We start from the raw sequence: 24955 nt of genomic DNA, 5'->3' as shown, positions 1-24955 counted from the left end.
CTTAACCTTATTTCCATAAGCCTCTTTTCTCGGACTTCTCCATACCTTCCCCTTTTTGCATCCTTTTATTTTTAACAATTATTCAATAACCCTTTTAGCCAATTAAATATAAATTCATTCTCCCTTTCAATTTCACCCTAAATCAAACAAAATTTACCGCTGTAATTCTACGTCTTCCTCTCCCTTAGCATTTTAGCACTCCTCAATTTTATAGTAGCTCTTAAGATATATTTTAAACTTCTTCCAGTCTTCTTCCACAGTCTCTTTCTCTTGGTCTCGGATTCTGCCGGTCATTTCTGCCAGTCCCATAAAGTCGATCACTTTCGCCTGCCATTCCTCCAGCGTGGGTAGCTCTTGAGTCTTCCAATGCTTTGCTAGAAGAATCCTTGCTGCCGTAGTAGCGTACAAAAAGAAGTTTTTATCCTTCCTCGGCACCAGCTGGCCGACCATACCCAAGAGAAATGCCTCTGGTTTCTTATGAAACGTGCATTTAAGTACTTTCTTAATCTCATTGTAAATCATTTCCCAGAAGGCCTTAATCTTTGGGCAGGTCCACCAAAGGTGGAAGAAGGTACCTTCAGTCTCTTTACATTTCCAACATTTGTTATTGGGCAAATGATAAATCTTCGCAAGCTTGACTGGAGTCATGTACCACCTGTAAATCATTTTCATAATGTTTTCTCGTAAGGCATTACATGCCGTAAATTTAATACCTGTGGTCCATAACTGCTCCCAGTCAGCAAACATAATGTCATGACCTATGTCCTGTGCCCATAGGGTTTCATCCTTTCTGGACTCCTCTGACGCTGACCCTGATGATTCTTCCCCCTCCTTCCGGCGGGCTTTAGGACCTGGTTCCCTATCCGGGCTACCTTCTGTGCCGCTCGCCTGTACATTTGAACTTGGCGCGTGCGCCCAGCCTGCAACTTTCCTCTTGACCGTTCCCTCGCTCTCCGATGGAGGCGTGGCCAACCCTGACTCATCTTCTCTCGCTGGTGGTGAATATGTGGGCTCTGATACCTGGGACTCCTCCCCCCCACTACGCTCTGGTGGGGAAGCTGGTCCTGATTTCCAACTGCTGCTCTGGGAGTCCCCGCTGGCCCCTTACTTCTGGGGTGTCCCCCTTGGGTCCCCCCTTGCTCTGCCCATCGGCGCCCCCTTCTGTGAATCTTCTGATTCGCTGGAGAGGCTCATGGAATCTCTCGGGCTGCTGTCATCTTCTCCTACGCTGCCCTCGGATTGCTCCCCCTCGCTCTCCATCTCCTCTCCTCCCTGCGCTCCCGCTGAGTCCCTGACAGCGTGACATCATTTTGTGCGTCGGCGCATGTGCGAGCATCGAAACCTGGAAGTAACACGCTCTAGTCCAACCCCTGCAATGCAGGAATCTCAGCTCAAGAACCCATGGCAAGTGGCCGTCCAAGCTCTGCTGAAAAACCTCCAAAGAAAGAGAGTCTACCGCCTTCCAAGGGATTTCCTCCCGCTGTCAAACATCTCTTGCTGTCAGAAAGTTCTTCCTGGAGTCGGAATCTCCTTTCTGGTCGCTTGAAGCCATGGCTTCAGATCCTGAGGGCCTCTGGAGCAGGAGAAGACAAGCTTCCTCCCTGGGACGCCCTTGAGATATTGACAGGGCTCTCATATCCATGTCCGGAGGGACAGGGAGCAAAACATCTCTCTCTCCCCTTTCCCCACCCCATGCAGAATGGCAAGGGGTCTGTGCATCCGGCTGGGAAGAAGGTGGTGGGAGTGTGGAGCCCAGCCAGGGCTGGCTGTGGGCAGGATCCTTGCACTGCCGGGGGTTGGACTGGATGACCCTTGGCACCCCTTCCAACTCTGCCATGCTATGATTCTCTCGAGCAGCTGAAGGATCAGGCGGGGGAGCAAAATGCAGAAGAAGGGGAGGCACAACCACACCCCCACCAGCCCCCTCTGGCCTGACCCACGGTGGCCTCATCCCAGCACACTTTGACCCCCCCTGGTTTTAAAGGGGATGCCTGTCAGATGACAGTGAGAGTTGGTAGAGAAAGATGGATTCTCAAGGTAGGAGGCCTAGAGGAGATGAGTGGCAATATTATTATTGTGAGGTGATGCTATTACAATTCCAAAGCAAGGAGGGAGGGGGAAGAGAGAGAGAGAGAGTGGAATTCTGGTGGAGACGGAAGATGGAAGGAGGCTTGGAAATGGAGTTTGAAGGGGGGGGCAGGTGAGAGTCAGTTGAGAGTGGTGGGTTCTAGAAGGCGGCACGAGGGGGGGGGGCTGGAGCTGAACTGGACATAGCTGCCATTGCTCCGAGGATGTGGTCATTTAATGCAGCAAGAATGGGATCTCAGCCATATTGGCGGCAAGATGATTCTCTTGATTCAGGTGAGCCATGGAGCCAGGGCTTGGCTTGTACAGAAATTGTACCTCAGGTTAAGAACTTTGCTTCAGGATGAGGACAGAAGTCGTGCTCTGGTGGCGCAGCGGCAGCGGGAGGCCCCATTAGCAAAAGTGGTACCTCAGGTTAAGAACAGTTTCAGGTTGAGAACGGACCTCCAGAACGAATTAAGTTCTTAACCCGAGGCACCACTGTGCTGCTAAAGCCCAGATGCCTCACATCCCCCTCCAAGCTTCACAGAACTGGGCTATGCCTGATTATCGTCTCCCAAAGCAACTTGTTGCTGTTTAGTCGTTTAGTCGTATACCAATCTTTGTGACCCCCTGGACCAGAGCACGCCAGGCACTCCTATCTTCCACTGCCTCCCATGGATTGGTCAAACTCATATTCATAACTTCGAGAACAGTGTCCCCCCATCTCGTCCTCTGTCGTCCTCTTCTCTTTGTGCCCTCCATCTTTCCCAGCATCAGGGTCTTTTCCAGGGAGTCTTCTCTTCTCATGAGGTGGTCAAAGTCTTGGAGCCTCAGCTTCAGGATCTGTCCTTCCAGTGAGCACTCAGGGCTGATTTCCTTCAGAATGGATTGGTTTGATCTTCTTGCAGTCCATGGGACCCTCAAGAGTCTCCTTCCAGCACCATAATTCAAAAGCATCCATTCTTTGGCAATCAGCCTTCTTTATGGTCCAGCTCTCACTTCCATACATCACTACTGGGAAAACCAGAGCTTTAACTATACGGACCTTTGTTGGCAAGGTGATGTCTCTGCTTTTTAAGATGCTGTCCAGGTTTGTCATTGCTTTTCTCCCAAGAAGCAGGCATCTTTTAATTTCCTGACTGCTGTCACCTTCTGCAGTGATCATGGAGCCCAAGAAAGTAAAATCTCTCACTGCCTCCATTTCTTCCCCTTCTTGCATTTCCTTTTCATTGGGATGGTTTTTGTTTTCGTTCTTGGTCCACATACTGCTTAAGCCTGCCTTGTAGAATTTTAAGCATAACCTTGCTAGCGTGTGAAATGAGTGCAATTGTGCGGTAGTTGGAGCATTCTTTGGCACTGCCCTTCTTTGGGATTGAGATGTAGACTGATCTTCTCCAATCCTCTGGCCACTGCTGAGTTTTCCAAACTTGCTGGCATATTGAGTGTAGCATCTTAACAGCATCATCGTTTAAAATTTTAAATAGTTCAGCTGGAATATCATCACTTCCACTGGCCTTGTTATTAGCAGTGCTTTCTAAGGCCCATTTGACTTCACTCTCCAGGATGTCTGGCTCAAGGCCAGCAACCACACCTGGGGTGTACAAGACATCCATATCTTTCTGGTATAATTCCTCTGTGTGTTCTTGCCACCTCTTCTTGATGTCTTCTGCTTCTGTTTGCATTCTTGCATTTCCTTTTCATTGGGATGGTTTTCGTTGCTGCCTCCTGTATAATGTTGCGAGCCTCCATCCGTAGTTCTTCAGGCACTCTGTCTACCAAATCTAAATCCTTAAACCTGTTCCTCATTTCCACTGTGTATTCATAAGGGATTTGACTTAGATTGTATCTTACCGGCCCAGTGGTTTTCCCTACTTTCTTCAGTTTAAGCTTGAATTTTGCTATAAGAAGCTGATGATCTGAGCCACAGTCAGCTCCAGGTCTTGTTTTTGCTGACTGTATAGAGCTTTTCCATCTTTGGCTGCAGAGAATATAATCAATCTGATTTCAATGCTGCCCACCTGGTGATGTCCATGTGTAGAGTCGTCTCTTGTGTTGTTGGAAAAGAGTGTTTGTGATGACCAGCTTGTTCTCTCGGCAGAACTCTATTAGCCTTTGCCCTGCTTCGTTTTGAACTCCATGGCCAAACTTGCCAGTTGTTTCTTTTATCTCTTGACTCCCTACTTTAGCATTCCAATCCCCTATAATGAGAAGAACATCCTTCTTTGGTGTCATTTCTAGACGGTGTTATAAGTCTTCCCACTTGTAAACTCTTCCTATGTTTTTTATTTTCCTTTCTGTCTCCTAGGACATAAAAGGCTCCTGAAACATCCAAATATGAAGGCGGCTGGAGGGGCACCTCTGGAGATTGTGGTAGGTTAATTCCATGGGGAATCCATTCCCCACATGTGCAGGGTGGTCATGGTGCTGACCTGAGTGAAACAGGGCTGGGTTGGGGGTTGCAGTCCCGTCTCGCCCCAGCCCCTTGCCCCCCTCCTTCCAAGCAAGGGTCAGGCGCCCAGACAGGAGCAGCCTGGCAGGAGTGCTTGTTCTGCCCCCTAGAGAGTACAATGTCCTTTTCTCTTTGCAGGGCCGTGGTTTGGGGAAGCAGCAGCAGCCCAGCGGTGCAGGAAAACCCAGTAACATCTGGAGGTATGTTGTGACCTTGTGTGGCCGGGGAAGTGTTTCCCAGGGATCTTGGGGGTGGAGGAGGAAGGCCTGATTTAGAGATCCCTGTACTTTTATGAAGGTTTCTCTGTGGTCCAGGCAGGGCCCTAGCTAGGGGGTGGTGAGGTGGGCCCCCGCCAGGGACGCAGGTGAGGGGTGGGGCACAAAATCGACTCCCAAATTTGTCCACCAACATGTCTAAATATAGAGGTGATAATAATGAATATTATCATCTGTATATTTATTTGGTTCCAACTCCTCCAAGCAATCAGACTAACAGAACTTGTTTCTTCCTTAGGCGAGAGGCCCGCCAGTATGAGGGGGGAAAGGCTCCCACTTCAGGTAAGTGGAAATGCCAATAGGGTGCCCCATATTTTAGGAATGTTTCCTTCCCGTGTCCCCCCTCCCTCATGCACCAGACTGGTGCTATCATCTGGGATCCAGGCGCTTGCTGATTCTTCCATCTCCTTTGCAGGGAGGGAGTCTTTCCCCACCGTCTACCCCATGCTGGCGAAATCCCTGGAGGGACGTGGCGGACGTGGCGAACATCAGGTACTGGGACAGAAGGAAGGAAAGAGTCCTTGTGGAATTTCTTTTGGGGGGCCATAAAAATGGGGCAGTAGTTTTTCATCCGCCCCAGCCCCTACTCACCAGATGCTTTCTGCTTCCTCCACAGGGCAACACCTCCAGGGATGAGGCTCCAGCGCCTGCTCCCGGGACAAAGATTGGCAGAACATCACGGCGGTTCCCGGCGGTTCCTGATCCTCGCCTGCCTCACCCTCCCTCCGTTCCCCGTGCGGGAATGGCTCCTGCCCGGCCGTACCTGGCGCAGAAGCAGCAGCCAAGGCTTCCCCCCATCAAAAACGCCTCCCAAGTGATTCCGGAGCAGGGGGAGACTTTGGCTGCTGCCTCTGTGCCAGGCCGGTCGGGAGGGAGCCCTGACGCTGCCCGCATGGAGGAGTTCAGGGTGGGGCAGTTAATAAGATCAGGTAGGATGAAATGCCCCCTTCTCAGATCCCCACCCTCCTGCCCCAGACTGGGGCTCGCGTGGCTGGGAGCCAGGCTCCGGCTGATGTCTCCCTTTGTTTTGCAGCGAGGAGACGGTTCAGCCTGGGAGCCGCCGCATCCCGGGAGGGCCTGGAGCCGAGACAACGGCCTCTCGCCTCACAGGTAAGGGGACAGGGGGGTTTCAGTGCTTTGCCGCTCTATGCTTTGCCGCTCGCGATTTGCGGGTTTGCGGGGCGCCGGCAGGGGGCGCGTCGGAATGTCACCCCCCTTCAGGATAGCACCTGGGGCAGCCCGCCCCCCCTGCCCCCCATCGGTACGCCCCTCGCCGGAAACAGGATTCGAACCCAAGAGCCCTCTGCTCACCTGAGACTCGACTTCCTGCAACGGCTTCTTGAAGCCCCGTCCCTGGTCATTTGGTCAGTGACAGACCATTCACACATTCAGGGATTCCTTCTTTCTTGCAGGGAAGGACTGCTGCACCGCTGTGGCTGCTGCTGAAGCCCCCTCCCCGCAAATAATACAGGTAAGAGGAAGAAGGGAGAATTTGCACAGAGCGGGGAGAACACCCTGCTCCAGACTTCCAGACCAACTCTCATACTTAAAACCAAGGCGTTCCTACAAGAGCCAGTATCAAAATAACATGGAAGCAGTACAGAAATGGATAAGGCGGAGCTATAGCTGATAAGGAATGCAGTGGCACCATCTGCAGTGATCATGGAGCCCAAGAAAGTAAAATCTCTCACTGCCTCCATTTCTTAGAATCATAGAATCATAGAGTTGGAAGAGACCACAAGGGCCATCGAGTCCAACCCCCTGCCAAGCAGGAAACACCATCACAGCACCCTCCCCATAATACCCCTAGATCCCACCACTCAGGTCCTCTCAACAGTTCTGACCTTTTGTCGCTAATTTACCATGCCAACATTTTCTCCATTGTCCAAAGCAGCAATCCACAACCTTGCGCCCGCCGGGCGCCCTGCGCTACAACTCCCAGCACCCCCCGCAGCCAACGCAGGTTGCAGTTCAGAACACCCAGAGGGCACCGGGCTGCGAAGGCTGATTCCGAGGAGTTATTTCAACTGAGCCAGAAATTCAGGCTGCGCCGAATCCGAGGGGTGAAAACCAGGAGGTCCGAGGTGAGAATGACAGGCAGAAATGATGAGCGACAGCGAATGGTGAGCGAAAGTGACCACACACACACACACACACACACACGGGCCCTGATTCATTGATAAAAAGCAGACTTGAGGGGAGGGTGGCTTTTGAGAAGAGATGCAGCAGGTGGTGTTGAGGAAAGGGCTGCAAAAACCCCACGGAAAATCTCCCTCTGTTTCCCAGCGCTGCTTTTCAGCGAGGAGGGGGCCTGTGAGTTTTCTCACTATGGGGCTGTGATCCACGGGATGCCTGGCACCAATGATGCTTGGCACCAGCAGAGGAGCAGCTGGACTCAAGGCAGGGCAAGCTGGGTTGTCATTAAGAGGGCTTGGGCAAAGCGCCACTCCTCTCTGCCTCGCCAGCTTTGCAGGATCGTTGCGAGGATGCCGCGAGATCGCTAAACGCACACATAGATTTGGCGCCCGAACCTCTGGCAAGAAAAGGCGTGGTGAAGATACTTGCAGGTGATTTTTACATAACCTCGGATGTTAGTAATTACTAACGCGAACAATAAGGTACATGAATGTCAAAACAAGTATGCGTTAGTGCAAAATTATACAATTTCACAATGATGTAAAACTTCCTGTTTTGAAATATGGACTTCCTAATAGGTGATGGGCCCAGTGGCCATGATCTTCGTTTTTTTGATGTTGAGCTTCAGACCATATTTTGCGCTCACCTCTTTCACCCTCATTAGGAGGTTCTTTAATTCCTCCTCACTTTCTGCCATCAAGGTTGTGTCATCTGCATATCTGAGGTTGTTGATATTTCTTCCAGCGATCTTAATTCCGGCTTGGGATTCATCCAGCCCAGCCTTTCGCATTCCCACGGCCAGAAGGTGTCTCTATGCCTGCGTGTTGACGGCTCAGCCCCGCCTCATGGAGCCCATCTACCTTGTGGAGATCCAGGTGGGTAACTGGAGGCAGGCTGTGTTCTTAAGAGGCGGCAGCAGCCCGCTGGCTTGACTCCGTGCAGTGCTGTAACATATACCCGCTTTCTTCCCCTTCCAGTGCCCAGAACAGGTTGTGGGTGGCATCTATGGCGTGCTGAACAGGAAGCGGGGGCACGTCTTTGAGGAGTCCCAGGTGGCCGGCACCCCCATGTTTGTGGTCAAGGCCTATCTTCCTGTCAACGAGTCCTTTGGTAAGTGTCAGCTTTTATCAGCCTCCCTTGGCACTTGAATCTTCCAGGTGACTTTTGTCAGCAGCTGGAGGTGTGAAGGATCGATCAGAGGTTGTCTCCCAGGCTAAAAGTGTTGGTACTTACCTTTAAAGCCCTAAATGGCCCATTATACCTGAAGGAACGTCTCCACCCCCATCATTCAGCTTGGACACTGAGGCCCAGCTTTGAGGGCCTTCTCGGTGGTGGTGCCCTCCCCGTGGAACCCCTTCCCATCAGATGTCAAGGAAATAAACTATCTGATTTTTAGAAGACATCTGAAGGCAGCCCTGTTTCGGGAAGTTTTCAGTGTTTGATGTTTGATCGTGTTTTTAGCATTCTGTTGAGAGCTGCCTAGAGTGGCTGGGGAAACTCAGCCAGAAGGGTTGGGTATAAATTATCACTAATATTAAACCACAGAGCCTAGGACTTGCTGATCTGAAGGTCGGCGGTTCGAATCCCCGTGACGGGGTGAGCTCCCGTTGCTCGGTCCCTTCTGCCAACCTAGCAGTTCGAAAGCACGTCAAAGTGCAAGTAGATAAATAGGTACCGCTCCAGCGGGAAGGTAAACGCCGTTTCCGTGCGCTACTCTGGTTCGCCAGAAGCGGCTGAGTCATGCTGGCCACATGACCCGGAAGCTGTATGCCGGTTCCCTTGGCCAAGAAAGCGAGATGAGCGCTGCAACCCCAGAGTCGGTCACAACTGGACCTAATGGTCATGGGTCCCTTTACCTTATGCCTCCAGGATGATGCATTTAGTTAAGACCAGGAGCTGGTTGTGGGGTGTGTGGGTCAACGTGAACACCTGTATTTCTGTCTTGCAGTTTTGTTTGCTTATAGTATAAACTCTTCTCTCTCTCTCTCTCTCTCTCTCTCTCTCTCTCTCTCTCTCTCTCTCTCCCTCCCTCTTAACAGGCTTCACTGCTGACTTGAGATCCAACACGGGTGGCCAGGCTTTCCCCCAGTGTGTGTTTGACCACTGGCAGATCCTGCCCGGAGACCCGTTCGACAACACCAGCCGCCCCTGCCAGGTGGTCGCCGAGACCCGCAAGCGCAAAGGGCTGAAGGAGGGCATTCCCGCACTAGATAACTTCCTGGACAAATTGTAAAAACCAATCAACCAAGCAGAATTAAAAATGCCACACCAGATGTAAAAGAATAAATTTAAAAATGTATGTTGTGGGACTCCAAATTTAACTTGCATAGTAACATCAGTGCCGCAGGTGTCTTGCAAAAGGCATTGGGCTACTTCCTTGCTTGATCTTCCGTCTCGGGGCAGATTTTAAAAAGAGCCGTGTCTGCATTCAGCCTTAGAGGTTCCCGGCCGTCTGCACACGAACTAGCGGGGCCGCTCACCCAGTGCCATTATAACTTCCAAAAATACATTTCCATTGGATGCAACTGAAACGTTGCCCGCCTCCATATTGATTTGACGCTCGGAGCCAAGTGAAGGGGGGGGGGGAAACCTGTCTTTTCGTCCCTTGGTTTGCAGGTTGGGGAGGACAGGAAAACTTCCGAAAAGAAAAGGGTGCGTGAAATTTCATTCCATACTCAAATACTGGATTCGATGGGGAAGGGGGGGGCAGTCTGGAGGAATTTTCTTTTAGGATTGGGAGAGAAAAGGGCGGGAGGCTTTTCTAGTTGGGCAAAAGCTAGAAGGCCCGCAGCCTCTCTGCTAAATGGGTGTCATTGTGCAAATCAATGTATTAGTACCACTGGAATAATAAATTTAATAAGACGAGGCTGCCTGTTGTGTTGGATGTCTTTAAGAGCCGTTGAGACCTGAGCCCACACACTTAGAAGCAAGGGGGGAGCTCATCTGTGCTGTACGAAAGCAGTTTTACTTAGAAAACGGTGCGCTTAGTGCAGGGGTTGTATATGTGCACACGGTCCTTTGCTGGCGCCTGCAGGGCTGTTGTAATGAGGCCCACGGCAAGCATTCAGCCGTAGCCCATAGACCAGGCTGCAGTGTGTGGTGCCCACAGCTGTTTATCTGGTTCGGCAGATAATGCCCACCGGCCTCAAACAGATGAGCGGTCCTTGACTTGAAGCTTCACAGCTCCCTGATTTTGGCGTAGATTACTGTCACGCAACCCAGGGTCGGTCTTTTCAAAAGACAATAGAATTTCGACCTGTGGAGCATTAGCGGCTGAAGGCCTCTGGGTTTAATTTTTGTGAATAGCTGGTCAAAAACACACAGGATGGTTTTCGCAAAGTCCCAGCAAGCAAATCAGGATGAGTGCTCATTAACTTGTTACCACCCCCTCTTCCCTTGCAAACAGCAGGCTCGATGAGGAATAGATATAATCGAACCTGTTTGCAAGCAATCAAAATAGGTCGCCTGGGGACTCTCGCAGACATGAATAAAGACCAGTAGTGATTGAGTGAATGATATCTTTGCGATAATTAAGAGGTATATACACTTCACTGAATAAATGAGTGGACTTGTTTCATGTTTCCTGAAAGAATAGGCAAACCGAAACAATGGCTATCCTTTGAAAGTCACACTTCTCTGAATTTAGCAAATCCAGCCCAACGTATGCCATAATGTCTACATTAGGCTAAAGTGGACATTGAAACGAGTGGCAGAAAGCTGCATTACTGTATATTACAGAAAATTGCTTGCCATAATGTGTGTATGAGCAAAATTGCATATGAGAATCTGGATATTGGGAGAAATTTTCATTAGAGCTTTTAAGAAACATGCAAACGCCCCACCACCCCCCTGAAAATCAAACATGGAACTGAATTCCTGATTGGAAAAAATGGGAAATTGACATTTGTCCTAGTCACTAAACCTCTCCTGCCTTGCCAAGACACCTTTGGGAGAAGAAAGGGTTAAGGAGTAAACTGCCCAAATCCTAAATGGATTCCCTAAAATGGTTGGGCGGTGCTTGTACACTTGCAACACCTGCATCCAGGTGTCTTGCTCTGCTTTCCTTTGGACCCCATCAGCCAGTCTTGTCATCTGGGCAGCGCAGGGCCCCCATATTCACTGCCCAGGCTTACGCCCTGGGGTGAAAACAAAATACAAAAAATTCCTTCAAGTAGCACCTTAAAGACCAACTAAGTTAGTTCTAGGTATGAGCTTTCGTGTGCATGCATACTTCTTCAGATACACTGAAACAGAAGTCACCAGACCCTTCTATATAGTGAGAAGGTGGGGAGGGGTATTACTCAGAAGGGTGGTGGGAATGGGTGATTGGCAGATAGGACAGGAAAAAGCAAGGGGTGAGAAGGTGAAAAATGGCTTTGTCATGTATAATGAGATAAGAATCCAATGTCTTTGTTCAGACCAGGTCTCTCCATGGTTTTAAGTTTTTCCTGTAAGACCTATTGCAGTCGTTAGATTTTCCTGTAAGACCTATTGCAGTCGTTAAGAGTCGTCAACAGGCTCATCACAGCTATCTGCCAATCACCCATTCCCACCACCCTTCTGAGTAATACCCCTCCCCACCTTCTCACTATATAGAAGGGTCTGGTGACTTCTGTTTCAGTGTATCTGAAGAAGTGTGCATGCACACAAAAGCTCATACCTAGAACTAACTTAGTTGGTCTGGAAGGAATTTTTTTATTTTGTTTTGACTATGGCAGACCAACACGGCTATCTATCTGCCCTGGGGTGGTCACTTGGGTGCTGCTAACAGTGGTTTGATTTCACCCCTGGAGGTGCACTCCATTGTCTTTTGAGACAGCCTGATATCTGCAAGCACTGAGGTCACACAGTCTGGCCTGCTGGTAAAAAGTAAAGGTAAAGGGACCCCTGACCATTACGTCCAGTCGTGACCAACTCTGGGGTTGCGGCGCTCATCTTGCTTTATTGGCCGAGGGAGCCGGCGTACAGCTTCCGGGTCATGTGGCCAGCATGACTAAGCCGCTTCTGGCGAACCAGAGCAGCGCACCGAAATGCCGTTTGCCTTCCCGCTGGAGCAGTACCTATTTATCTACTAGCACTTTGATGTGCTTTCGAACTGCTAGGTTGGCAGGAGCAGGGACCGAGCAACAGGAGCTCACCCTGTCATGGGGATTTGAACCGCCGACCTGATCGGCAAGTCCTAGGTTCTGTGGTTTAACCCACAGCGCCACCCGCGTCTGGCCTGCTGGTACCTGCCAGCCTAATGGCTCTTAAGGTAGACTCAGCCTGAAGTTTGTGTTTGGGGAGGCTCATGTTAGATATATTCAGGTGGGAAATCATTTGGGCTTTGGGGTCCGGATCTTTACTACCTGACCCCACCGAGTGGGCGGACTGGCTGTGTGGGGCAACCCACAGGTCAATCACACGGCATCATGTACATGTGAGTTGTCTCCACCTGTCAAAATTCCTTACGGAGGGCTCCCAACAGCTGGCTGCACAAAGGGCGTTGTGTATTGCCAGTCCCAACCCTGCATTTTGCCCAGCTGATGGGCACAGGGAACACACTGCTCCAAGCAAAAATCAACCCGTCCCTTGCGATCTGTGTTTGTTATCTAGCATGGGAGGGTGGGGTTTGGGGGAAATGGCCTTGCAAGCAGAATTATTATTATTATTTAATAAATTCATATAACCGCCCTTTATCTGTAGATCTCGGGGCAGTTCCCGCTCCTGATTTAGGAAGTTTAAGGAGCACCTTGAATTGGTCCAGGAAACAAAAAAGGCAGCCGATAACTGAGTGTGGTATGGTGCAAGAACCAGGTATCCACAAGAGTTCATGGAATCAACAACAAAGGGAAATGGTAAAGGGACGGTATCCGCAATATACAAAATACTACTCCAAAATCCCGCAAATCCCCTAGACGCAATCAAAAAACAATGGGAGAATGACATAGGCTACGAGATTAACCCCACTCAATGGACCAGAATGTGGTCTAAACCCCCCTTTAAATCCATATCAACGAAAAGAAAAGAACTCACACTGAAACTCACCTACAGGTGGTACCTAACACCAAGGAAACTAGCGCTAATACGCCCAGGAACCTCACCAAAATGCTGGAGAGGGTGCACCTCCACAGGCACATACCTCCACATGTGGTGGGAGTATCCCAAAATCCAACTATTCTGGACAACAGCCATGCAAGAAATATGTAAAATAACAAAGCAAGTATTAGACTTCACCCCAGAATTGGCCCTACTAAACATCTTCCAAGACAACAATGCCCATTTACTCCACAAAGAACTCATAACCCACCTACTCTCAGCAGCCAGAAACACCATAACCAGACACTGGAGAGACCTGTCAGGAGTAAGCATGGACCAATGGTACAAAATAGTATGGGAAACAGCCCTACTAGAAAAATTAACTAACAAACTGAAACTGACACGGGGACAAACAGAAGAAGACACCTTCACCCCGGTATGGCTCCCCTTTATCACATACACAGCCCAACAGGACAATGACAATAATCCACCAACAGCATACAAATCAATATGGCTAACTTGATCCAAAACACCCACCCACCTCACTCACACACGAAAACAAAGATCACCACAGCCAATCACAAACAAACAATCACATCCTAGGCCAACCCCAACCTCTCTCACCACCAAAGGAACACAAGTGAACAACACAAGCACGCTGACACCAAACTACATACATTAAGTATAATAGAAACACCGCTACCCCACCCCACCCCCATCCATCTCCCCTCCTTCCACCCTCCTTTCTTCTTTTTTTTTTTCTTTTCTTTTTTCTTCTCCCCCTAATGCCTCAACAAATGAAATGGATTTGTAAAAATGTTACACGGGAAAAAAAAACAAAAAACGAGGCATTACACTTACACTGTAAAACAAGAAAACCCTTAATAAAATATATTAAAAAAAAAAAAGAGTTCATAGAATCATAGAGTTGGAAGAGACCACAAGGGCCATTGAGTCCAACCCCCTGACAAGCAGGAAACACCATCAGAGCACTCCTGACATATGGTTGTCAAGCCTCTGCTTAAAGACCTCCAAAGAAGGAGACTCCACCACACTCCTTGGCAGCAAATTCCACTGTCAAACAGCTCTTACTGTCAGGAAGTTCTTCCTAATGTTTAGGTGGAATCTTCTTTCTTGTAGTTTGGAGCCATTGCTCCGTGTCCGCTTCTCTGGAGCAGCAGAAAACAACCTTTCTCCCTCCTCTATGTGACATCCTTTTATATATTTGAACATGGCTATCATATCACCCCTTAACCTCCTCTTCTCCAGGCTAAACATGCCCAGCTCCCTTAGCCGTTCCTCATAAGGCATCGTTTCCAGGCCTTTGACCATTTTGGTTGCCCTCCTCTGGACACGTTCCAGTTTGTCAGTGTCCTTCTTGAACTGTGGTGACCAGAACTGGACACGGTACTCCAGGTGAGGTCTGACCAGAGCAGAATACAGTGGCACTATTACTTCCCTTGATCTAGATGCTATACTCCTATTGATGCAGCCCAGAATTGCATTGGCTTTTTTAGCTGCCGCGTCACACTGTTGGCTCATGTCAAGTTTGTGGTCAACCAAGACTCCTAGATCCTTTTCACATGTACTGCTCACATGTACAGTTCTTGCTGCCATGCCTGGTTTCTGAAGTGTCTACAAGCCTGAACGCCAAGTGCACTGCATTCTAAAGTAGATTTGCCCAATGCTTGGCACGATGGTGGCCAGTTTAGCTGGAGGCATCCTGGAGGAACATTAGCTGCCTTGGGGTTTCCAGAGGATGTTGGACTCCTTGGGCCCCAGCTGGCATGCCCAAGGATTAGGAGCAGTTGGAGTTTATTGTCCCATAAAGTCACCATTAAAAAAACCTCTAAATGAGGGTGAAAGTGGAGAGCACAAAATATGGTCTGAAGCTCAGCATCAAAAAAACTAAGATCATGGCCACTGGTCCCATCACCTCCTGACAAACAGAAGGGGAAGAAATGGAGGCAGTGAGAGATTTTACTTTCTTGGGCTCCATGATCACTGCAGATGGTGACAGCAGTCACGAAATTAAAACTACAGTGGTGCCTCGCAAGACGAAAAGAATCCGTTCCGCGATTCTCTTTGTCTAGCGGTTTTTTCGTCTTGCGAAGCAAGCCCATTGACAGCTTAGCAGATTAGCACTATTAGCGGCTTTTAGCGGCTTATCGGCTTAGTGGATAAGAGGCTTAGCAGCTTAGGAAAGGGGGGGGGAGGGAAAAAACCCCCGCAGGAACTCGCAAGACATTTTCGTCTTGCAAAGCAAGCCCATAGGGAAATTCGTTTTGCGAAGCACCTCCAAAACGGAAAACCCTTTCGTCTAGCGAATTTTCCGTCTTGCGAGGCATTCGTCTTGCGGGGCACCACTGTACCCATGTACTGTCTGAAACCCAAGGGATGCCAGTGAATTTGGGTGCATTGGTTGCCAGTGAATTCCCCCCTCCCCGCTTTCCTCCTCCTCTAAGAGTAAACTGTAAGCAGAAATGCGGAAGTCGGTCCCATGTTGCAGCTTGGGAAGTCAGAGGTGGGTTGTAAGGTCTGGACAAGCTGATCCCCAGTGCTTTAGGGAACATGGTGACTTCTTGTTGTTTAGTCGTGTCCGCCTCTTTGTGACCCCCTGGACCAGAGCACGCCAGGCACTCCTGTCTTCCACTGCCTCCTGCAATTTGGTCAAACTCATACTGGTAGCTTTGAGAACACTGTCCCACCATCTTGTCCTCTGTCGTCCCCTTCTCCTTGTGCCCTCCATCTTTCCCAACATCAGGGTCTTTTTCACGGAGAAAAAAAAATATTTAAAAGAACATACAGTTATACCTTGGATCTCAAACGCCTTGCATTCCGGTCCCCAAATACTGCAACCCCGGAATGAATGTTCTGGTTTGCAAACGTTCTTTGGAAACTAAACGTCCGACGCAGGGCCGGATTTAGGATTGATGAGGCCTGAAGCTACTGAAGGTAATGGGGCCCTTTATATGTCCAGCTGTCCTTTGTCAAAAACAAATTGCCGCTGTTTTTTGTGTTGAATATATGCTACAGTACAGTGGTATCTCACGATGCAAACGGGATCCGTTCCGGAGCCCCATTCGCTTCCAGAAGCGAACGTAACTAGCGATGGCACATCTGCACACGCACGCACCGCTTTTTGCCTTTCTGCACATGCGCGTGACATCATTTTGCGCGTCGGCACATGCGCGAGCATCGAAACCTGGAAGTAACACGCTCTAGTCCAACCCCTGCAATGCAGGAATCTCAGCTCAAGAACCCATGGCAAGTGGCCGTCCAAGCTCTGCTGAAAAACCTCCAAAGAAAGAGAGTCTACCGCCTTCCGAGGGATTTCCTCCCACTGTCAAACATCTCTTGCTGTCAGAAAGTTCTTCCTGGAGTCGGAATCTCCTTTCTGGTCGCTTGAAGCCATGGCTTCAGATCCTGAGGGCCTCTGGAGCAGGAGAAGACAAGCTTCCTCCCTGGGACGCCCTTGAGATATTGACAGGGCTCTCATATCCATGTCCGGAGGGACAGGGAGCAAAACATCTCTCTCTCCCCTTTCCCCACCCCATGCAGAATGGCAAGGGGTCTGTGCATCCGGCTGGGAAGAAGGTGGTGGGAGTGTGGAGCCCAGCCAGGGCTGGCTGTGGGCAGGATCCTTGCACTGCCGGGGGTTGGACTGGATGACCCTTGGCACCCCTTCCAACTCTGCCATGCTATGATTCTCTCGAGCAGCTGAAGGATCAGGCGGGGGAGCAAGATGCAGAAGAAGGGGAGGCACAACCACACCCCCACCAGCCCCCTCTGGCCTGACCCACAGTGGCCTCATCCCAGCACACTTTGACCCCCGCTGGTTTTAAAGGGGATACCTGTCAGATGACAGTGAGAGTTGGTAGAGAAAGATTGATTCTCAAGGTAGGAGGCCTAGAGGAGATGAGTGGCAATATTATTATTGTGAGGTGATGCTATTACAATTCCAAAGGGAATGTCAAGCAGGGAGGGAGGGGGAAGAGAGAGAGAGAGTGGAATTCTGGTGGAGACGGAAGATGGAAGGAGGCTTGGAAATGGAGTTTGAAGGGGGGGCAGGTGAGAGTCAGTTGAGAGTGGTGGGTTCTAGAAGGCGGCACGAGGGGGGGGGGCTGGAGCTGAACTGGACATAGCTGCCATTGCTCCGAGGATGTGGTCATTTAATGCAGCAAGAATGGGGTCTCAGCCATATTGGCGGCAAGATGATTCTCTTGATTCAGGTGAGCCATGGAGCCAGGGCTTGGCTTGTACAGAAATTGTACCTCAGGTTAAGAACTTTGCTTCAGGATGAGGACAGAAGTCGTGCTCTGGTGGCGCAGCGGCAGCGGGAGGCCCCATTAGCAAAAGTGGTACCTCAGGTTAAGAACAGTTTCAGACCTCCAGAACGAATTAAGTTCTTAACCCGAGGCACCACTGTGCTGCTAAAGCCCATATGCCTCACCCCCCCTCCAAGCTTCACAGAACTGGGCTATGCCTGATTATCGTCTCCCAAAGCAACTTGTTGTTGTTTAGTCGTTTAGTCGTATCCCAATCTTTCTGACCCCCTGGACCAGAGCACGCCAGGCACTCCTGTCTTCCACTGCCTCCCACGGATTGGTCAAACTCATATTCATAACTTAGAGAACAGTGTCCCACCATCTCGTCCTCTGTCATCCCCTTCTCCTTGTGCCCTCCATCTTTCCCAGCATCAGGGTCTTTTCCAGGGAGTCTCCTCTTCTCATGAGGTGGTCAAAGTCTTGGAGCCTCAGCTTCAGGATCTGTCCTTCCAGTGAGCACTCAGGGCTGATTTCCTTCAGAATGGATTGGTTTGATCTTCTTGCAGTCCATGGGTCCCTCAAGAGTCTCCTTCCAGCACCAGAATTCAAAAGCATCCATTCTTCGGCAATCAGCCTTCTTTATGGTCCAGCTCTCACTTCCATACATCACTATTGGGGGAAACCATGGCTTTAACTATACGGACCTTTGTTGGCAAGGTGATGTCTCTGCTTTTTAAGATGCTGTCCAGGTTTGTCATTGCTCTTCTCCCAAGAAGCAGGCGTCTTTTAATTTCGTGACTGCTGTCACCTTCTGCAGTGATCATGGAGCCCAAGAAAGTAAAATCTCTCACTGCCTCCATTTCTCCCCCTTCTTGCATTTCCGTTTCATTGGGATGGTTTTTGTTTTCGTTCTTGGTCCACATACTGCTTAAGCCTGCCTTGTAGAATTTTAAGCATAACCTTGCTAGCGTGTGAAATGAGTGCAATTGTGCGGTAGTTGGAGCATTCTTTGGCACTGCCCTTCTTTGGGATTGAGATGTAGACTGATCTTCTCCAATCCTCTGGCCACTGCTGAGTTTTCCAAACTTGCTGGCATATTTAGTGTAGCATCTTAACAGCATCATTGTTTAAAATTTTAAATAGTTCAGCTGGAATATCATCACTTCCACTGGCCTTGTTATTAGCAGTGCTTTCTAAGGCCCATTTGACTTCACTCTCCAGGATGTCTGGCTCAAGGCCAGCAACCACACCTGGGGTGTACGAGACATCCATATCTTTCTGGTATAATTCCTCTGTGTCAAGTCAAGTCAAGTTTTATTGCGGCAAAAGCCAGCGACACAGAACACCACAAGATCAAACAAAGGAAATCAACAACAACAAACAAAAGGAAATCTGTGTGTTCTTGCCACCTCTTCTTGATGTCTTCTGTTTCTGTTTGGTCCTTACCACTTTTGTCCTTGGTAATCTTTGAACGAAATGTTCCTTTCATATCTCCAATTTTTTCCCCATTCTATTGCTTTCCTCTATTTCTTTGCATTGCTTGTTTAAGAAGGTCTTCTTGTCTCTCCTTGCTATTCTTTGGAAATCTGCATTCAATTTCCTGTATCTTTTACGATCTCCCTCGCATTTTGCTTGCCTTCTCTCCCCTGCTATTTGTAAGGCCTCGTTGGACAGCCACTTTGCTTTCTTGCATTTCCTTTTCATTGGGATGGTTTTCGTTGCTGCCTCCTGTATAATGTTGCGAGCCTCCATCCGTAGTTCTTCAGGCACTCTGTCTACCAAATCTAAATCCTTAAACCTGTTCCTCATTTCCACTGTGTATTCATAAGGGATTTGACTTAGATTGTATCTTACCGGCCCAGTGGTTTTCCCTACTTTCTTCAGTTTAAGCTTGAATTTTGCTATAAGAAGCTGATGATCTGAGCCACAGTCAGCTCCAGGTCTTGTTTTTGCTGACTGTATAGAGCTTTTCCATCTTTGGCTGCAGAGAATATAATCAATCTGATTTCGATGCTGCCCACCTGGTGATGTCCATGTGTAGAGTCGTCTCTTGTGTTGTTGGAAAAGAGTGTTTGTGATGATCAGCTTGTGCTCTCGGCAGAACTCTATTAGCCTTTGCCCTGCTTCGTTTTGAACTCCATGGCCAAACTTGCCAGTTGTTCCTTTTATCTCTTGACTCCCTACTTTAGCATTCCAATCCCCTATAATGAGAAGAACATCCTTCTTTGGTGTCATTTCTAGACGGTGTTATAAGTCTTCCCACCTGTAACCTCTTCCCATGTTTTTTTTATTTTCCTTTCTGTCTCCTAGGACATAAAAGGCTCCGCCCAAACATGAAGGCGGCTGGAGGGGCACCTCTGGAGATTGTGGTAGGTTAATTCCATGGGGAATCCATTCCCCACATGTGCAGGGTGGTCATGGTGCTGACCTGAGTGAAACAGGGCTGGGTTGGGGGTTGCAGTCCCGTCTCGCCCCAGCCCCTTGCCCCCCTCCTTCCAAGCAAGGGTCAGGCGCCCAGACAGGAGCAGGCTGGCAGCCTGTGGTGACGTGGGCATGGGCAGCCTGGCAGGAGTGCTTGTTCTGCCCCCTAGAGAGTACAATGTCCTTTTCTCTTTGCAGGGCCGTGGTTTGGGGAAGCAGCAGCAGCCCAGCGGTGCAGGAAAACGCAGCAACATCTGGAGGTATGTTGTGACCTTGTGTGGCCGGGGAAGTGTTTCCCAGGGACCTTGGGGGTGGAGGAGGAAGGCCTGATTTAGAGATCCCTGTACTTTTATGAAGGTTTCTCTGTGGTCCAGGCAGGGCCCTAGCTAGGGGGTGGTGAGGTGGGCCCCCGCCAGGGACGCAGGTGAGGGGTGGGGCACAAAATCGACTCCCAAATTTGTCCACCAACATGTCTAAATATAGAGGTGATAATAATGAATATTATCATCTGTATATTTATTTGGTTCCAACTCCTCCAAGCAATCAGACTAACAGAACTTGTTTCTTCCTTAGGCGAGAGGCCCGCCAGTATGAGGGGGAAAGGCTCCCACTTCAGGTAAGTGGAAATGCCAATAGGGTGCCCCATATTTTAGGAATGTTTCCTTCCCGTGCCCCCCCTCCCTCATGCACCAGACTGGTGCTATCATCTGGGATCCAGGCGCTTGCTGATTCCTCCATTTCCTTTGCAGGGAGGGAGTCTTTCCCCACCGTCTACCCCATGCTGGCGAAATCCCTGGAGGGACGTGGCGGACGTGGCGAACATCAGGTACTGGGACAGAAGGAAGGAAAGAGTCCTTGTGGAATTTCTTTTGGGGGGCCATAAAAATGGGGCAGTAGTTTTTCATCCGCCCCAGCCCCTACTCACCAGATGCTTTCTGCTTCCTCCACAGGGCAACGCCTCCAGGGATGAGGCTCCAGCGCCTGCTCCCGGGACGAAGATCGGCAGAACATCACGGCGGTTCCCGGCGGTTCCTGATCCTCGCCTGCCTCACCCTCCCTCCGTTCCCCGTGCGGGAATGGCTCCTGCCTGGCCGTACCTGGCGCAGAAGCAGCAGCCAAGGCTTCCCCCCATCAAAAACGCCTCCCAAGTGATTCCGGAGCCGGGGGAGACTTTGGCTGCTGCCTCTGTGCCAGGCCGGTCGGGAGGGAGCCCTGACGCTGCCCGCATGGAGGAGTTCAGGGTGGGGCAGTTAATAAGATCAGGTAGGATGAAATGCCCCCTTCTCAGATCCCCACCCTCCTGCCCCAGACTGGGGCTCGCGTGGCTGGGAGCCAGGCTCCGGCTGATGTCTCCCTTTGTTTTGCAGCGAGGAGAAGGTTCAGCCTGGGAGCCGCCGCATCCCGGGAGGGCCTGGAGCCGAGACAACGGCCTCTCGCCTCACAGGTAAGGGGACAGGGGGGTTTCAGTGCTTTGCCGCTCTATGCTTTGCCGCTCGCGATTTGCGGGTTTGCGGGGCGCCGGCAGGGGGCGCGTCGGAATGTCACCCCCCTTCAGGATAGCACCTGGGGCAGCCCGCCCCCCTGCCCCCCATCGGTACGGCCCTCGCCAGAAACAGGATTCGAACCCAAGAGCCCTCTGCTCACCTGAGACTCGACTTCCTGCAACGGCTTCTTGAAGCCCCGTCCCTGGTCATTTGGTCAGTGACAGACCATTCACACATTCAGGGATTCCTTCTTTCTTGCAGGGAAGGACTGCTGCACCGCTGTGGCTGCTGCTGAAGCCCCCTCCCCGCAAATAATACAGGTAAGAGGAAGAAGGGAGAATTTGCACGGAGCGGGGAGAACACCCTGCTCCAGACTTCCAGACCAACTCTCATACTTAAAACCAAGGCGTTCCTACAAGAGCCAGTATCAAAATAACATGGAAGCAGTACAGAAATGGATAAGGCGGAGCTATAGCTGATAAGGAATGCAGTGGCACCATCTGCAGTGATCATGGAGCCCAAGAAAGTAAAATCTCTCACTGCCTCCATTTCTTAGAATCATAGAATCATAGAGTTGGAAGAGACCACAAGGGCCATCGAGTCCAACCCCCTGCCAAGCAGGAAACACCATCACAGCACCCTCCCCATAATACCCCTAGATCCCACCACTCAGGTCCCCTCAACAGTTCTGACCTTTTGTCGCTAATTTACCATGCCAACATTTTCTCCATTGTCCAAAGCAGCAATCCACAACCTTGCGCCCGCCGGGCGCCCTGCGCTACAACTCCCAGCACCCCCCGCAGCCAACGCAGGTTGCAGTTCAGAACACCCAGAGGGCACCGGGCTGTGAAGGCTGATTCCGAGGAGTTATTTCAACTGAGCCAGAAATTCAGGCTGCGCCGAATCCGAGGGGTGAAAACCAGGAGGTCCGAGGTGAGAATGACAGGCAGAAATGATGAGCGACAGCGAATGGTGAGCGAAAGTGACCACACACACACACACACACACACGGGCCCTGATTCATTGATAAAAAGCAGACTTGAGGGGAGGGTGGCTTTTGAGAAGAGATGCAGCAGGTGGTGTTGAGGAAAGGGCTGCAAAAACCCCACGGAAAATCTCCCTCTGTTTCCCAGCGCTGCTTTTCAGCGAGGAGGGGGCCTGTGAGTTTTCTCACTATGGGGCTGTGATCCACGGGATGCCTGGCACCAATGATGCTTGGCACCAGCGGAGGAGCAGCTGGACTCAAGGCAGGGCAAGCTGGGTTGTCATTAAGAGGGCTTGGGCAAAGCGCCACTCCTCTCTGCCTCGCCAGCTTTGCAGGATCGTTGCGAGGATGCCGCGAGATCGCTAAACGCACACATAGATTTGGCGCCCCGAACCTCTTGCAGGTGATTTTTACATAACCTCGGAAGTTAGTAATTACTAACGCGAACAATAAGGTACATGAATGTCAAAACAAGTATGCGTTAGTGCAAAATTATACAATTTCACAATGATGTAAAACTTCCTGTTTTGAAATATGGACTTCCTAATAGGTGATGGGCCCAGTGGCCATGATCTTCGTTTTTTTGATGTTGAGCTTCAGACCATATTTTGCGCTCACCTCTTTCACCCTCATTAAGAGGTTCTTTAATTCCTCCTCACTTTCTGCCATCAAGGTTGTGTCATCTGCATATCTGAGGTTGTTGATATTTCTTCCAGCGATCTTAATTCCGGCTTGGGATTCATCCAGCCCAGCCTTTCGCATTCCCACGGCCAGAAGGTGTCTCTATGCCTGCGTGTTGACGGCTCAGCCCCGCCTCATGGAGCCCATCTACCTTGTGGAGATCCAGGTGGGTAACTGGAGGCAGGCTGTGTTCTTAAGAGGCGGCAGCAGCCCGCTGGCTTGACTCCGTGCAGTGCTGTAACATATACCCGCTTTCTTCCCCTTCCAGTGCCCAGAACAGGTTGCGGGTGGCATCTATGGCGTGCTGAACAGGAAGCGGGGGCACGTCTTTGAGGAGTCCCAGGTGGCCGGCACCCCCATGTTTGTGGTCAAGGCCTATCTTCCTGTCAACGAGTCCTTTGGTAAGTGTCAGCTTTTATCAGCCTCCCTTGGCACTTGCATCTTCCAGGTGACTTTTGTCAGCAGCTGGAGGTGTGAAGGATCGATCAGAGGTTGTCTCCCAGGCTAAAAGTGTTGGTACTTACCTTTAAAGCCCTAAATGGCCCATTATACCTGAAGGAACGTCTCCACCCCCATCATTCAGCTTGGACACTGAGGCCCAGCTTTGAGGGCCTTCTCGGTGGTGGTGCCCTCCCCGTGGAACGCCTTCCCATCAGATGTCAAGGAAATAAACTATCTGATTTTTAGACGACATCTGAAGGCAGCCCTGTTTAGGGAAGTTTTCAGTGTTTGATGTTTAATCGTGTTTTTAGCATTCTGTTGAGAGCTGCCTAGAGTGGCTGGGGAAACTCAGCCAGATGGGTTGGGTATAAATTATCACTAATATTAAACCACAGAGCCTAGGACTTGCTGATCTGAAGGTCGGCAGTTCGAATCCCCGTGACGGGGTGAGCTCCCGTTGCTCGGTCCCTTCTGCCAACCTAGCAGTTCGAAAGCACGTCAAAGTGAAGTAGATAAATAGGTACCGCTCCAGCGGGAAGGTAAACGCCGTTTCCGTGTGCTGCTCTGGTTCGCCAGAAGCAGCTGAGTCATGCTGGCCACATGACCCGGAAGCTGTACGCCGGTTCCCTTGGCCAAGAAAGCGAGATGAGCGCTGCAACCCCAGAGTCGGTCACAACTGGACCTAATGGTCATGGGTCCCTTTACCTTATGCCTCCATGATGCTGCTTTTAGTTAAGACAAGGAGCTGGTTGTGGGGTGTGTGGGTAAACTTGAACACCTGTATTTCTGTCTTGCAGTTTTGTTTGCTTATAGTATAAACTCTTCTCTCTCTCTCTCTCTCTCTCTCTCTCTCTCTCTCTCTCTCTCTCCCTCTCTCCTTCTCTCCCTCTCTCCCTCTTCACAGGCTTCACTGCTGACTTGAGATCCAACACGGGTGGCCAGGCTTTCCCCCAGTGTGTGTTTGACCACTGGCAGATCCTGCCCGGAGACCTGTTTGACAACACCAGCCGCCCCTGCCAGGTGGTCGCCGAGACCCGCAAGCGCAAAGGGCTGAAGGAGGGCATTCCCGCACTAGATAACTTCCTGGACAAATTGTAAAAACCAATCAACCAAGCAGAATTAAAAATGCCACACCAGATGTAAAAGAATAAATTTAAAAATGTATGTTGTGGGACTCCAAATTTAACTTGCATAATAACATCAGTGCCGCAGGTGTCTTGCAAAAGGCATTGGGGCCACTTCCTTGCTTGATCTTCCGTCTCGGGACAGATTTTAAAAAGAGCCGTGTTTGCATTCAGCCTTAGAGGTTCCCGGCCGTCTGCACACGAACTAGCGGGGCCGCTCACCCAGTGCCATTATAACTTCCAAAAATACATTTCCATTTGATGCAACTGAAACGTTGCCCGCCTCCATATTTATTTGACGCTCAAAACCAAGTGAAGGGGGGGAAAACCTGTCTTTTCGTCCCTTGGTTTGCAGGTTGGGGAGGACAGGAAAACTTCCGAAAAGAAAAGGGTGCGTGAAATTTCATTCCATACTCAAATACTGGATTCGATGGGGAAGGGGGGGGGCAGTCTGGAGGAATTTTCTTTTAGGATTGGGAGAGAAAAGGGCGGGAGGCTTTTCTAGTTGGGCAAAAGCTAGAAGGCCCGCAGCCTCTCTGCTAAATGGGTGTCATTGTGCAAATCAATGTATTAGTACCACTGGAATAATAAATTTAATAAGACGAG

The 24955-nt window shown here is 50.2% G+C and overlaps 4 protein-coding genes across 5 annotated transcripts; all 4 read left to right on the top strand.

Moving 5' to 3' along the window:
- Positions 1-2291: 2291 nt before the first annotated feature.
- Positions 2292-6429, top strand: LOC307207361 (uncharacterized protein; the record flags this gene model as incomplete). The annotated part of the gene is made up of 8 exons (XM_079961128.1): positions 2292-2361; positions 4373-4437; positions 4655-4716; positions 5030-5073; positions 5207-5283; positions 5408-5720; positions 5825-5901; positions 6204-6429. 8 exons carry the CDS (start codon positions 2292-2294, stop codon positions 6255-6257), a joined length of 762 nt encoding a protein of 253 aa, XP_079817254.1. The 3' UTR covers positions 6258-6429.
- Positions 6430-7711: 1282 nt separating this feature from the next.
- LOC307207373 (elongation factor 2-like) lies at positions 7712-9226 on the top strand. The gene is made up of 3 exons (XM_079961147.1): positions 7712-7802; positions 7905-8037; positions 8967-9226. Exons 1-3 carry the CDS (start codon positions 7773-7775, stop codon positions 9158-9160), a joined length of 357 nt encoding a protein of 118 aa, XP_079817273.1. The 5' UTR covers positions 7712-7772; the 3' UTR covers positions 9161-9226.
- Positions 9227-20170: 10944 nt separating this feature from the next.
- LOC307207336 (uncharacterized protein) lies at positions 20171-21605 on the top strand. Of its 2 annotated transcripts, XM_079961108.1 has the most exons (5): positions 20171-20250; positions 20384-20460; positions 20585-20897; positions 21002-21078; positions 21380-21605. In XM_079961108.1, the coding sequence occupies exons 2-5, from the start codon at positions 20413-20415 to the stop codon at positions 21431-21433; spliced, it is 492 nt and encodes a 163-aa protein (XP_079817234.1). In that variant the 5' UTR covers positions 20171-20250; positions 20384-20412; the 3' UTR covers positions 21434-21605. The 2 variants fall into 2 exon arrangements, with proteins under 2 accessions (XP_079817234.1, XP_079817233.1); XM_079961107.1 differs by lacking the exon at positions 21380-21605 and having other exon boundaries at positions 21002-21354.
- A 1260-nt stretch (positions 21606-22865) lies between these two features.
- On the top strand, positions 22866-24955 carry LOC307207239 (elongation factor 2-like). Its single transcript, XM_079961052.1, has 3 exons — positions 22866-22950; positions 23053-23185; positions 24130-24955. The coding sequence occupies exons 1-3, from the start codon at positions 22921-22923 to the stop codon at positions 24321-24323; spliced, it is 357 nt and encodes a 118-aa protein (XP_079817178.1). The 5' UTR covers positions 22866-22920; the 3' UTR covers positions 24324-24955.

The sequence above is a fragment of the Podarcis cretensis genome (assembly GCF_951804945.1).
Source record: "Podarcis cretensis genome assembly, chromosome: 18".
In the NCBI taxonomy this organism is placed as follows: Eukaryota; Metazoa; Chordata; class Lepidosauria; order Squamata; family Lacertidae; genus Podarcis; species Podarcis cretensis.
This window is presented reverse-complemented; position numbering and strand designations above follow the sequence as displayed.